Raw genomic sequence first — 15,442 nt, forward strand, 5'->3', positions numbered from 1 at the left:
ACAGTTGGTTTTCTTCAGGTTATATTTTATGACAAAAGTCACGCTTCAGACAGATTTAGAATGAATAATAGTGTGGTAGGTGGAAATGGAAAATACATGGCAGCTTTTTATTCGTCCACGAAAACTTACGAGGAATATCAAAAACTAACGAGGACGTTGGATTTGGTGGGCTATTTTGGGAAAATGAAATCTCACGGGCTATTTGGTCTTTTCTCTCTCATCAAAAGGGCTATTTAGGTAATTCTCCCAAAAGATGGACTAGTTAACACATTGATGGAACTAGAAAACAACTTACTAAATAATGAAACTTTGTTGAATGACAAATTAAAAAAACAAAATTGGATATAACACTTAGGATGCATGAAACCCTATCAAACTAACTGAATGAATTAAACTTTGAATTGTACTTAATCAAAGTGGGAATATTGAATTAGATAAAATTATCAAAAATTAAAAGTTACTATAATAGGAAACTTTGTTAATTAAACACTTAGGAAATTCATAATTTGACTGCTTAATGAACTACTTGAACTTATACGTAAATAACATGATGATTTGAACCTGACATTTAGGTATTAATATGATAATTGTTCATACAAAAATAACAAAACTTGATTAGTAACATTATTAATAAACTTAGAATATGAACTACAAACTTAAAAATCGAGTTAAACGTGTCTTGCGAAATGATTTGATCAAAACTAAAATTTATGGTGAATTATGTGTCATTATATGTGTGATTAGTTCATAAGATGATTAGTGTAGACTTGTTCAACTTATTTGACTTGTCGGTAACGTAAACGGTCGAAAAATCGGCTTTAAAAAAAAACAACACAACTCAGGGAATGTTTTAGAACAGCCACTAAAGTTATAAAATAATCATATATAACATAAGTTAATATATGAGAAAAGGACAATATAATAAAATTTAGTCCTAAACGGTTCGTGTCGCGAAAACCGACACGAAAACGTTAAAAAGTTACTATTTTAAGAAAATATTAACAAAAATGAAAATAATATATTTTCACGAGTAAACTTATAAAACTTTATTAATATATATGTAACAAGTATTTTTCATAATTTATAAGTTGCATTTTAAACAAAAAACTGAAATAACGCATTTTAAGCATAAAGCCGACAAGTTTGGTGAAAAATAGAAGATTGATATTTTCTTAAAAATTTCCAGCAACTGAAACTTAAAATATTTTATTATATTTTAATTATTTATTAATTAATTTAATTAATTCAATAATTGTTAACGGAAAACCCAACTATGTGTACTCGCTTATGTGCTTATGTATTTATGTGCTTATGTGTATACTAGAGTAGGATTAATAAATTAAAAAGAGTTTTGTATAAAAACTAAAATCAAGTTTTTATTAACAAAACGTGTTCTAATATAGGACACGGGATTTTTGAAAAAACTACAAGATAGTGAGTTTCTCTATCGAATCCCCTCGATTTTTAACTGGAAATGTTTTCAAAACGATATTTAATTGTGCTTTGGGGAAAAGCATATTCTTTATTACATATTGATTTCGTTGTTGTTTTATAAAGGCATTTTATTTTACAAATTGGTGTATAATGCGGGATGAGTCTAGTTGGCTAAATAACAGTTAACCCTAGAAAGAGGCACATAAATATTAGTAGATCTATTGGGGTGACGCCCCCACTTTCAATCGCGTTGGGTTAAAAGTGGGAATATTTTAAGTATTGTATGTATCGGGTTATCAACTATGATAGTCATACGTAATGTTGTATTCTTAGCTAGTTTACAACAGCTCAATTTGTTTAAAAAATGAAATGCCTATTGTTTTGTGATGTAATGACGGTAGATCATTATACACGGATTGGTGATATAATTGCGGTAGACCATTATACAATGGATGATATTGGATATAATTCGGGGTGTAGTGACGATTACACACGAATTGATATCGGATATAATGACAGAAGATCATTATATGGATGGTGTTTTCGATTATATATATATATATATGGACTATTTTGATTATAAAGGGAAACTCACCAACACATCGTGTTGACCATTATTTTAATATGCTTTTCAGGTAATTAAATGAAGTATGGAAGCTTCGCGAAGAGCTTGGGAAAATAGTGGCGTGTGTTTGAATGAAAAATGTTGACTTTATGTTGAACTTGTAGTTTGAATATTAATCGTGTAATATGACACGTGTAATAACTCTGATGATAAAATAAAGTTCAGCTTTCATTACAATTGAATACTTAAATGTAATTGGCTAAAACGGCGTATGTCACTACCCGAAAGACTTGGTCAAAGTCTTTCGCTGTTTAAATTATGATTTTCGGGGTGTGACTAGTCTCCCATCATCGAAACTAAATGATGGAGACATTAATCGAACTCGAGTCTCATGAAACACCAAACCTCTTTCTTTTCACTTCATCACAAGCTCATTGGCCTAATTAATGTAAAAATTAGAAAATATGTTTATAAATGGAAAATTGCTTAATTGGCTCACATATATGTGCACAAGCTAGTTTATGTAACATCCCGAAATTTCTAACAATAAATAATTAATACATTATTTATCTAAGATGTAAAAGTTACTTAAGTTAGTAGAGAAATAAAATAATAAAGATAGAAGGATAAGTAGGCTAATTAGATGGAATTAATTATGGAACAAAAAGGAAAGATGGGCCTAAGGTCCATGGGCTTAAGGGAGTATAAATACCCCTTAAAACCCTAATCCTTTCCATTTTTATACATCTCCACCATCAAAACACACACTTAACCCAATTCCCGTTTTTGAGAAAAACACCCACAAAGACACAAAGATTCCCGGAGATCTAGCCGTCGGATCGGTCTCAAATTTTAACCGAGTATTCCTGGCATATAAATAAAGTTTTCCACCGAAAAGATCTTCGATCAGAGGTCGGGAAGTCCAAGTTTTATCAGTAAAACCACAGCAGCTCAAAAGTGAAGATTCCGGCAACTGTTCAGCTGTTCCGGCGACTGTAGCGGTGGTTTCCGGCGAAGGTGAGCTGATGAGTTTGTAGATCGGGACGAGACGGTTCCGTGGTCGCTTGAATCACTCAAATCGGAGTTCGTTTGATATGGTTTTGAGTATCTCGAGTGATTTCATATAAAAACCTCAAATGTACGTTTTTGTTAAAAAGACTTACTTTTTATGAACGGATTTATATGAAAATTGGTAGGATGATAGATCGGGTCTAGATAAATCGTAAAGTTGCAGACTTGAAGATTAAAATAGACTTAACGAACTCATGGTTATGAACGGCTCGTTTAAAATAGACCCTAGATCTAGTTTTAAACGTTTTAAGCTTAAAGATCCAAACTTTATGCGTTTTCGGGCCGAGTCTTATCCGAAAATGACCATGGGAATGTTCACGGGAATTATTAACATCGTATCATAGGATTTCATGTTAAAACTAAGATGTTTATGGGTTCAAAACCAAACCCGAAACTGCTACTGTACAGCTTCGTTTGCAAGCAAGTTCGCATACTGATCAACTTCGCCATATAAGTTCGCTACTGTAGATAAGTTCGCTTAAAAGATAAGTTCGCTTACATGATAAGTTCGCTTAAATGATAAGTTCGCTTAGATAATAAGTTCGCTTAATGTTAAGTTCGTTTAATGTTAAGTTCGCTTAACACTAAGTTCGCTTACTACTAAGTTCGCTTAATACTAAGTTCGCTTAACACTAAGTTCGCTTAACACTAAGTTAAAGTAATCTGATACGATAGGACGAGTTTTGATACGTATAACTTATATACAGTTAGCCGAGCTCAGTTAAAGAAAAGGATAATGATTAACGGTGAACGCAACAGGATCCAAGTGAGTTTCTAGCCTCATTTCCGTGTTATGTTTTCGGGGCTGTGTGCATACTCGATGTGATAGTTAATACACTTACCTTAACTGGTAAGTGTATGCCTTATATGGTTTATATGTTATGTATGTATATCTTAAATGTGAGTGAAAGCTTGTCGGTACGTGAAAGATCTTCGAATATTGCACGTGCTAACAAGGGAGGCATGTTTATGATAGATGAATGTGTATGATATATATATGTACAATATATGAATATGTATGAATGATTAAAGAAAGTATGTATGTTATGGGTATGTAAAAGACAGTATGTTCGAAGATGAAGAAAGAGGGACCATACCCTAATAATATCTGAGATAGAAGGGACCAGACCCTAATAATATCTGAGATAGAAAAGAAAGGGACCAGACCCTAAAATATCTGAGATAGACAAAGGAAAGAGGGACCAGACCCTAATAATATCTGAGATAGAATGGACAGTAATTTATATAGTATGAAAGTAATAAAGTATGAATATATGTATGAAATTATGTAATGAAAGTAAGTTAGCAAAGTAATTATTATGTATCTTCGGATGCATGATTGAAGGTAAGTGTATGTATTATACGATACGTGATTAACTAGAACTCACCCAACGTAGCTGACTTTTAGTATGCACGCAAGTGAGTAGAATGAGGCAGGTAGCTTGAGGAGGACACATGGCAGAGTTGGACGAAGCTGGCATCTGAGGATTTTGCTATGATGTTTTATTTTAAGTAATGTTTTCAAAGACAAAATATGGATGTTTGTAATGAATGGTTTAAGTTTTTATATTCCGCGAATGTTTTTATTAACTATGATTATTAGAACTGCGTTTATGAGTAAATCCAACATCCAAATGTGAGGCACCGGTAACGGGGACTTACAGTTTAATATCATGTGTCCATAGAGGTTTGCTTGATAGGTTATGTGGATTAGTCAATTCCCTTAAAAAATAAATCTCAACTTCTAATTCCCTACAACGTGGTGGTTGGCTTTCTTTAAAGGTAACCCTACAATATATGGTTGATGTTAAATGAAACTAACAGAAGAACAATATCACCTTCACCATAAGTAAGAAACGTTAAGACTTTAGTTAACATAATATCATTCAACTTAAAACAATACTTCGATATCATACATGTTGGATTTTATGGACGTTTCGGGTCAAGTCAACGTGACCCGGATAGAGTTACACCGGGGGTAACGAGATCATGGCCTATTTTAAATATTATTTATTTAGGCCCGACACAATCGATTACGCGGACTGGATATTGGTTAAAAGGTTTTATTTGGTTATTTGGGCTTAAGCCCCAGTTGGTTTAATTGTTAAACCCTAGTATTTACACTATAAATAGATAACTTATTTACTATTTATGGCAACCCTTTGAAAACCATAAAACCCTAGCAGCTACACTATTTCGGTGACCGGTTTTCCGGCGAAGCCATTCCGGCCACCAAACATACATACACAGCCTCTAATATCGTTCTCCAGTCACCACCGCAGCTTCCTATTAGCCCCAGTGTGATTAAAACCCTATTTACGGTTTTCTGGCGACTGGTTCGTCTTCTCTGGCGACCATCGGTTTTTCGGTGAGGTCCATTTGGTGATTAGAAGCCCTTGTTAGCTGCTGCTGTTGACTATTGGCGTACCTCGTTGCTTAAAGCCTCCAGATCTGAGCCGTACACACTGCTGGAGCTCCGCCGCCGCCGCCGCCAAGCGCCGTCGCCGCCGGATCAACTTTTGGCCGTTGATTGTGTCCCCTTTTCTAGTGCATCTCGTTAGCTCGCGGTGTTTCATCCCGGTTTAATACCGAGGTATATCGACTAACCCCCTATGGTTGTTTATTATCGTTTTTTCGTGCTCGTACACGTTTGTAATCGGATCCTGGTTCGGGTTTCGTTTTATGGTTCGTTTTAATTAGTTTAATATCCGCTGCGTTTTTGAGTTCGGTTTCTTATTAACTTGATTAATAACTATCGAAACGAAATATTATATAAAACGGGTTGAAATAGTTTATCTGTTTTGTCTCGAACCACCGTTGAAACCTAAAAGTGGTATCAGAGCCACGGTTACAACGTACGAGTCGATACCGGTTCGTTTAAAACCGGATCTACATCTTAAACTTTAAATCGTTTAATTTTATAGATCTAGATTTATTTTTCGGGTGATTTTGGATTGGTCAAAGTTTTGTTTATTTTATTTGACCAAGTCAAAACGACCCGAAATTCGTTTATTGTGAATATGTAAATTCGGCCCCGACCTATGTGATTGTATGGTTGTGTTTGGTGTTTAAGCTTGTTTTGGCCATATGGTTGGTTCAAAAGTTGTAAAAAGGTTATTATTTAATTTTCGGTTTTCTTTTGGCCATTAAGATGGTTCAAATTTGTAATAGGACATATTATGTTAGTTTATAAATTTGTAAATAAGAAGACGCGAAGATAATCGAGGACGAGCTTGAGGACCACTTTGGAGTTAGTGGGAGTTCGGGTAAGACGACGGGATGCACGGCGTAGTCCATCCTTGTGGTTGTTTGTGTTGTGACCCCTTGACCCGATTGGTCTCCCTAATTAGCTCTAGCGAGACCGATCAACTTTTGGCCATAAAGGATTTACATATTTTTGTTATTTGCTATTTATGGTTGCTTGGTTTGATTATAATAGGATTATAATATCACCAACCTAATACCAAATAAATTGGAAAATAAACATTTTATTAACCGATTTTGTTTTGCAAATTAAAAGCGTTTTGATTTCCAAAACTACTAAGTTATTATAACTTAAAATTGGTTAGTCGTATCGCTACAAACTTAGTTTTAATAGGTTATTTAAAACTAAGTGTCCTGAGAGATGAAAGGGTTCATCTATGCGTCGAGGTAATAAATACAGTAAAATTTGACTTTTACTCTATTTGGTAATTTTAAAATTCATTCCAATTTAAAAACCAATAGTTTATGCCAATCCTACTACAAGTCACACTTGAGGTATACTGCGAAATTTCAAGTGTTTGGAGCTACAACACCGCACTTGTTTTCTAGCCTATCCCTTCAAGGTGAAAGCGTTTCGTTGACACATCCGGCGCTTTCACAAGTCACGGTACTAGGACAACTATTACTTTACTCTCCTGTTACGTGCTAAAGTTGTCTGGAGAATTAAAGTGGGCAAAACTGAGGCTAAACGTATCTATACAGACAATCGTTGTCTTTATAGGCCTCATAACCGAGAGTTGTGCTCTATTCACAATTGACAATCGTTGTCGGTCTGTCTAACCACTTATTAATGTTGTGTGCTACAACTGCCTTTAATAACTGGAAGCCAGATTCTCATACTCCTAATTAATTAATGTTATTGGGTCATTAATAATAGGACTACAACGTCGAAAATACTAATTAAATTTACTTCTGCTTAATTAATCAGATGTCGTCAAAAAAAATTTCACCCTACGCCCTTAAGACTATCCTCGAGAAGGATAAACTGAACGGTACCAACTTCATCGAATGGCACCGCAACTTAAGACTTGTTCTAACCATGGCAAAGCACTTGTATGTTCTCGATGGACCTGTTCCAAACGAGTCTGAAAACAACATAGCCGCTGCACGAAAGGTTCTTGACAAGCATAAGGATGACTCGGCTGAGGTCTCCTGTATTATGCTAGCCACCATGACTTCTGAGCTTGCTAAAGGCTTGGAAGACTTTGGTGCCTATGAGATGCTTGAGCAACTCAAGGGCATGTTCCAGAAACAAGCCCGTCAAGAACGTTTCGACACCATGAAACAACTCATCAGTTGCAAGATGGCAGAGGGGTCTTCCGTCAGTGTTCATGTTCTTAAGATGAAGGGGCACATCGATTAGCTCAAGAACTTGATTATCCCATGCCCGATGAGATGGCATCGGATTTCATCCTCAACTTTCTCCCCAACTCATATGACCAGTTCGTGATGAATTTCAATATGAATGGTTGGGTGAAGACAGTGCCGGAGCTTCATAACATGCTCAAGACGGCTGAGATGAACATTCCTTCTAGGACCAATCATGTTATGATGTTTCGATCTGCTGGTGTCAAGAAGCCAAAACCAAAGAATCAGGGTTTTAAGGGAAAAGGCAAGAAGAAAGTTACTGTTGCTGCCCATGTTGCCACCAACACTAACAAGGTGGTTGCAAATAAAAAGCCGCCGCCCTTTGAGGAGCCCAAGTGCTTCAAATGCAACCAAATGGGGCACTGGATGAGAAACTGCCCCGAGCACCTTGCTGAAATCAAAAAGAAGAAAGCCAATGGTGAAGGCTCTTCTGGAGGTATTTCCATATACGTTATTGAACTTTTCACTGTCTCTAGCAACACATGGATATTTGATACCGGATGTGGTTACCACATCGTTAATGTCTTTCAGGAGCCTGAGAAGTGGATGAAACTGAATAAAGGCAGCATGGAACTCATCGTTGGAGATGGGAAGAGAGTACCAGTTCTGGCAACTGGAGCATTTCATTTTACTTGTCCATCTGGCCTAGTTTTTCCTTTAAATAATTGTTTGTATGCTCCTAGCTTGACCAGAAATATCATTTCAGTTTCGTTGTTATTTGAACAAGGATTTAAGTATGTTCTTAATGGCATGGCTATTTCTGCTTACTTAAATGATATCTTTTATTTTGAGGCTAAACCTCGAAATGGTATTTATGAGATTGATGTTCAACTTGACAATAACGTATATCATATTTCAAAACGTATCAAGACTAGTGTCAATGATACTTTTCTATGGCATTGCCGATTTGGCCATATAAGCAAGCCAAGAGTTAAAAGACTCCAATCCGAAGGTATTCTTGAATACACAGGACCAGACTCTTTTAACACTTGTGAATCTTGCTTAGCTGGCAAACTCGCCAAAGACTCCTTCACTAATAAAAGTGAACAAGCAAGTGATCTATTAGGACTCTTACATATTGATGTATGTGGACCTCTTAGAACCATGACTAGAAACCATGAAAGATACTTCGTTTCTTTTATCGACGATTATAGTCGATACGCTTATGTGTATCTTATGAAACACAAGCACGAAACTTTTGAAAAGTTCAAGAGTTTCAAAGCGAAGTGGAAAAACAACTTGACAAAACCATTAAGATACTTCGATCAGATCGAGGTGGAGAGTATCTCAGCACAGAGTTCATCACTCATCTAAAAGAGCATGGAATTGTTTCACAGCTCACTCCACCTGGCACACCCCAACTTAATGGCATGAGCGAGAGGAGAAATCGAACTTTGCTAAACATGGTTCGATCGATGATGTGTAGAACCAACTTGCCTCACTCTTTTTGGGGTTACGCCCTTATGACCGCCGCCCGCATTGTCAATCTAGCTCCAACTAAGAAGATAGACAAAACACCATATGAGATATGGCATAAGGGAAAGAAACCCAAATTGTCTTATCTTAGAGTATGGTGATGTGATGCTTATATAACAAGTGAGTCTGATGACAAACTTGATCCCCGCGGCGAAAAGGTTGTTTTCGTTGGATACTATTGCAAAAGCGGATATTAATTCTTTCATCCTGATACAAATACGATTTCTGTCAGGAGGAAAGGCTACTTCCTTGAAGAAGAATTTCTTAGTCAAGGAACTAGAAGTGACATTGTCGATCTTGAAGAAATTCAAGATCCACAATCAACCGCTGAGAAAGTTGGAGAGTCTGATCAACAAGTTGTTGTTGCTGATACATCAGACGTGAACACAAGCGTTCGCAGAAGTAGTAGGACTCCCGTACCAAATTCTAGATACTTATGTCATCTAGATGGTCCCGAAGTCTTATTAGTAGCCGAATCTGGGGACGAGCCTACTAACTACAATTCTGCCATCTTGGATCCGGAATCCAAGAAATGACAAGATGCCATGAACGCTGAGATGCAATCTATGCATGATAACCAAGTTTGGAACTTGGTTGAGCTACCCCTGATATTCGGGCAGTAGGGAGCAAATGGATTTTCAAGAGAAAATCCGACATGCATGGAAATGTGAAAACCTATAAGGCACGGCTAGTCGTGAAAGGTTTTACTCAAACTCAAGGTGTTGACTATGATGAAACCTTTTCGCCCATTGCTATGACTAAGTCAATTAGGATACTATGATTATGAGATATGGCAAATGGATGTCAAAACTGCTTTCCTTAATGGACATCTTTCTGAAGATGTCTATATGGTTCAGCCTGAAGGTTTTATCGATAAAAAATATCCTAATAGGGTTTGAAAATTGAACAAGTCCATTTATGGACTTAAGCAGGCATCTCGAAGCTGGAATCTTCAGTTTGACGAGAAAATCAAAGAGTTTGGTTTTGTCAAAAACGAAGATGAACCTTGTGTTTACAGAAAGGCTAGTGGGAGCACTATATGATTCCTCATCTTGTATGTGGATGACATACTGATCATTGGAAACAACATTCCCATACTTAAGGAAGTTAAGAAATGGTTAGAATCTTGTTTTGCAATGAAAGATCTTGGAGAAGCCGCTTATATTCTGGGAATAAAGATCTATAGAGATAGATCTAAACGGATTCTAGGGCTTAGTCAAAGTACCTACATAGACAAAGTGATGGCACGCTTCTCAATGGAAAACTCCAAGAAAGGAGTTGTTCCAATGACTAAGGGAACCGTTTTGAGCAAATCGCAATCTCCGGCAATGGACATTGAATCTGAACGTATGCAAGCAATTCCATATCCTTCTGCGGTTGGCTCAATCATGTATGCTATGTTATGTACTAGACCCGATGTGTCGTATGCCTTGAGCATGACCAGCCGTTTTCAACGGAGTCCTGGCATTGCCCATTGGACTGCTGTGTAGAACATTCTAAGGTACTTGAATAGGACCAAAGACATGTTCTTGGTGTTTGGGGGGGGGGGGGGAGGGGTGGAAGAGGAGCTCACTGTAAAGTGTTACACTGATGCTAGCTTCTAGACTGACCGAGATGATTCTCGCTCACAGTCGGGTTTCGTCTTCACTCTCAATGGAGGAGCTATTTATTGGAAGAGCTCCAGGCATAGTGTTGTGGCGGATTCTACCATCGAATCCGAATATATAGCCGCATCTGATGCTGCTAAGGAGGCTGCTTGGATGAAGAAGTTCATCACCGATCTCGATGTGGTTCCGAGTATTCACAAACCAATCGAGATATTCTGTGATAACACAGGTGCTATTGCTCAAGCCATAAAGCCAAGGTCTCTTCACAGAACCAAGCACATTCTAAGGAAGTTCCATCTTATTCGGGAAATATTTGAACGAGGTGACATCGTGATAAGAAAAGTAGACACAGATCAAAATCTAGCCGACCCGTTCACTAAGCCGATGACTCAGGACAAACATGACTAGCATAGAGATGCTATCGGGCTTAGACTTTCTAGTGATTTATTTTGATTTAGTATTTGAATGTATGAACGTTTTATCAGTTGTACTTTTCTGTTCACTTTTGATTTAATGGTTAAATGCAAACGTTGAATAATATAACTGTGTTCATTTTAATACGTTTAATCCGTGAATATTGTATTCTAAATTATTCGTAGTCGGTCAGACTCGTGGGAGCGATTCTGAATTAAGACTATTCTGACCTTGGACTCAAGTTGTTGACTTCCAAACTCACAGACCTCATTATGAATGACGTTGGATGTAACTCGCATCAAATCATCTTCATAGATCTTGATCATAAGATGTTTTGATAATAGTATGCTCATTTTGTATCCTTAGACCTGAGATACATATTAGAACTTTCATTTACCGAGGAATATTCTTTGATCATGTCAACCGCTGTTGCGTAACTGCCAGCCATAAAGGCATTGGTTGGGAATGTTCTGGAGTTCAGTGGGAGTTATATGTAGTCAAGATGGGATTCTGTACTCTTACATTTAAATGTAACAGTTAGACATATTGGCGCCCTCGTTGATTCAAACTGGTAAAGTGTGAGGCCTCACCCAAACTAACTGTGTGTTTAATTGGACCACTATGACTCTATATGGAGAAGTACAATAATTGAACACTATATGAGATTGATTTGATCCATGTCTCGTTGTTCAATTAATGTCTTATATAGAAAGGATAGATGACAACGATTACAATAAATTCATTGTCTTGCAATAAGGTATTCCAAGACACTTTGGTTATGGATTTAAAATGTCATATTCAGTCGGGGACAACTATGTGTAGCTAGAACGCCTCTGGCTGTCAGCGTTGTGATACTTGACCCAAATACGTCCAAGTGGGAGACTGTTGGATTTTATGGACGTTTCGGGCCAAGTCAACGTGACCGACCCGAACGTGAACCGGATAGAGTTACACCGGGGGTAACGAGATCATGGCCTATTTTAAATATTATTTATTTAGGCCTGACACAATCGATTACGCGGACTGGATATTGGTTAAAAGGTTTTATTTGGTTATTTGGGCTTAAGCCCAAGTTGGTTTAATTGTTAAACCCTAGTATGTACACTATAAGTAGATAACTTATTTACTATTTATGGCAACCCTTTGAAAACCATAAAACCCTAGCAGCTACACTATTCCGGCGCCGCAATTCCGGCGACCGGTTTTCCGGCGAAGCCATTCCGGCCACCAAACATACATACACAGCCTCTAATATCGTTCTCCAGTCACCACCGCAGCTTCCTATTAGCCCCGGTGTGATTAAAACCCTATTTACAGTTTTCCGGCGACTGGTTCGTCTTCTCCGGCGACCATCGGTTTTCTGGTGAGTTCCATTTGGTGATTAGAAGCCCTTGTTAGCTGCTGCTGTTGACTATTGGCGTACCTCGTTCCTTAAATCCTCCAGATCTGAGCTGTACACACTGCCGGAGCTCCGCCGCCGCCGCCGCCAAGCGCCGCCGCCGCCGGATCAACTTTTGGCCGTTGATTGTGTCCCCTTTTCTAGTGCATCTCGTTAGCCCGCGGTGTTTCGTCCCGGTTTCATACCGAGGTATATCGACTAACCCCCTATGGTTGTTTATTATCGTTTTTTCGTGCTCGTACGCGTTTGTAATCGGATCCGGGTTCGGGTTTCGTTTTATGGTTCATTTTAATTAGTTTAATATCCGCTGCGTTTTTGAGTTCGGTTTCTTATTAACTTGATTAATAACTATCGAAATGAAATATTATATAAAACGGGTTGAAATAGTTTATCCGTTTTGTCTCGAACCACCGTTGAAACCCAACAATACATTCAATGGATCATGTTCAAAACTAAAGCATAACTGTATAGAAAATTTATTGCCGTCATAAGAAAAATCAATTCACACGTTTAGCTAGTCCTAAGAAAGAATGCAACAAACTTTACATAAATATGATCAATCTTCATATATTGGTAACTGTATACATCTATAATTGTGTATATATATATGCGTACATGATTCATATAGTTCATGCACTTTGAGTCCATGGCATCTCTTCTCTATTTCCTGTGTACATTCTTAACTTTCTCTTCATATTTCCGTGAAATATCTGCTGTGAACTACGTAGTAAAAAATGAGGCCGGCCTCCAACACACGGGCGGCACAAAATTTGAGAACATTATCGGCGGGATTCCGTACACCATTCAAATAATGGGTCAGATCAACAACTTCATATGGAGCACCGTCTTACAAGAAAACACCCCAGAGGACCGAAAGGTGCTTGAAAATGATAGTGTATTTGTTTACATCAAGGATTTTATTGGAGGCGAAGCAGTTACTTGGGGCAGCAATAGGATTAATGTGAGTGCGGTTTATTTACGGGATTACAATGAGCCAATGGACTTGAAATGGGAATTCACGTCCCTTCTGTACCATGAAATGACCCATGTTTTCCAGTGGAACGGCGAGGGAAAGTGCCCTCAAACAGTGGTAGAAGGAGTCGCGGATTATACAATCTTGAAAGCAAACTTCTTCCCGCCGGGCTTTAAGCCAAGTGGTGCGGGAAAACAACGGGACCAGGGGTACGATTACACAGCCCGTTCTTTTGAGTACTGTGACACTCTGACTCCCAACTTTGTGGCAAAGTTTAACAAGATGATAAGGAAGACTTACGACGTCTCGTTTTTTAAAACCATAACGGGAAAGCCCGTGGAGCAACTTTGGAAGGATTACAAGGCTAAATATCCAGGAGTGAATTACTCAAGGCTTAATTAGGAAGCTAGCTAAAATATACGAGCTAAGCTCATTAATTGCGTGCTGAAATAAATTTGCTACTATCAGAATGTAAACATGTTTTTAAATCGTATAATCCAATATTAAGTTAACAAAAAATAACCCTTGTAATATTGTTTATATTAGGGTTACAACTTTAATGATTGACTATGTTCGTGATATTTAATACATATGATCGACAGGGAATAAAAATCTGTTCTCTAAACCAGATGATTCTGATAAATGAAAAGTTAGAATAGGTGATGACAAGAACTTGGAAGTGTTGGGATAAATCTGAAAGGGAAGGAACGAGTCATACCTAATGTGTGCTATGTTCATGGTTTAAAACACAAAAGCACAATCTCTGAAGCGTAGGACAACTAGTATAAAAAGGATATGATTTTTGGTTTCCGCCATTATTAAAGTATTTGGTTTTAGATATTGAAAGAGAAGAAATAATAGATTTAGTGTTTATGGAAAAGTTAAAACGGAAAGAGAGATAAAAATGAAAAGTGTGTAAAAGATTTGTAGTAAAAAATAAATAAAAAATACCACTTAAAAAATTAAGAAAAAAATCATAACTCAAAATATAAATAAAAAAAAAACGATGAAAAGACAACGCCTAGAAAAAAGACAAAATGACGGAAATAAACAAAAAAACACAGTAATAAATAAAAAAAAGACACAATAACTAACAAAACATAACACAATTCCGAATAAAATATAACACAATGTTAAGTAATATAACACGATATCAAGAAAAAAATACACAATGTAAAAAATTAATGACGAAAATAACTCAAAACATAATGATAAATAAAAAGACGCAATTCAACTTTTTTCCTCAACATTGTTTTTTTTCGAGAACGAGAAAGACAGTTGAAACATTTGTGTGTTTTTTTTTTCATTTTTTTATTCAATTTGGAGTTATGATTTTTTTAAAATAAATTTTTAATCATTTTTATTGGTATTTTTTGCGCCTATAAGTGCTTCTTATCCTTCCATTTGTGTTCCACTTTATAGAATAACCTAACCCTTAATATTTAAAGTAGTTATATTTCGTTCATACTCCAAACCCTAACTTAAATATACTCTTGCGACTCAAAAACCCACAAACTTAAACTTCATCCTAAAGATCAGGTGTAACAAGCACATGATTTAAGCCACTAACTAGAACTTGTTAAACAAACAAACATGTAATTAAATACTAAAAACATTAAACTGAAATTAAAACCTTGCTAACCCATTTTAGCTAACTATCCTGAATCCGTTAACTCATCAAGATATATTGGTAATTTCAGACTCAAAATCACAAGTCAGTGAGGGACCAAGTAGGACATAGTTGGTTCTGTTTCCTAATTACAATATGTTTTTTTTAATTGTTTTGTAATTATAGCTGGTAATATTTCGTTGCTAGAAAGTTAGGTTAGTCTATATAAACTGAGTAATGGTTTGACATAAAAAGACACGTG

General features: G+C 36.8%; 1 protein-coding gene across 1 annotated transcript; it reads left to right on the forward strand.

Annotated features, from left to right (window-relative positions):
• The first annotated feature begins 13,244 nt into the window (after window positions 1-13,244).
• Window positions 13,245-13,973, forward strand: LOC143628109 (uncharacterized). Its single transcript, XM_077097777.1, has one exon. It carries the CDS (start codon window positions 13,245-13,247, stop codon window positions 13,971-13,973), a length of 729 nt encoding a protein of 242 aa, XP_076953892.1.
• The last annotated feature ends 1,469 nt before the right edge of the window (window positions 13,974-15,442 follow it).

This window comes from Bidens hawaiensis, unplaced genomic scaffold, assembly GCF_021521415.1.
Source record: "Bidens hawaiensis isolate Kalapana, Puna unplaced genomic scaffold, B.hawaiensis_p1.1 tig00004817_1, whole genome shotgun sequence".
NCBI classification, from domain to species: domain Eukaryota; kingdom Viridiplantae; phylum Streptophyta; class Magnoliopsida; order Asterales; family Asteraceae; genus Bidens; species Bidens hawaiensis.

Bases quoted from the DNA above. Each gene is read 5' to 3' on its own strand.
- LOC143628109 (XM_077097777.1), top strand. From the start codon at position 13,245: ATGGCATCTCTTCTCTATTTCCTGTGTACATTCTTAACTTTCTCTTCA.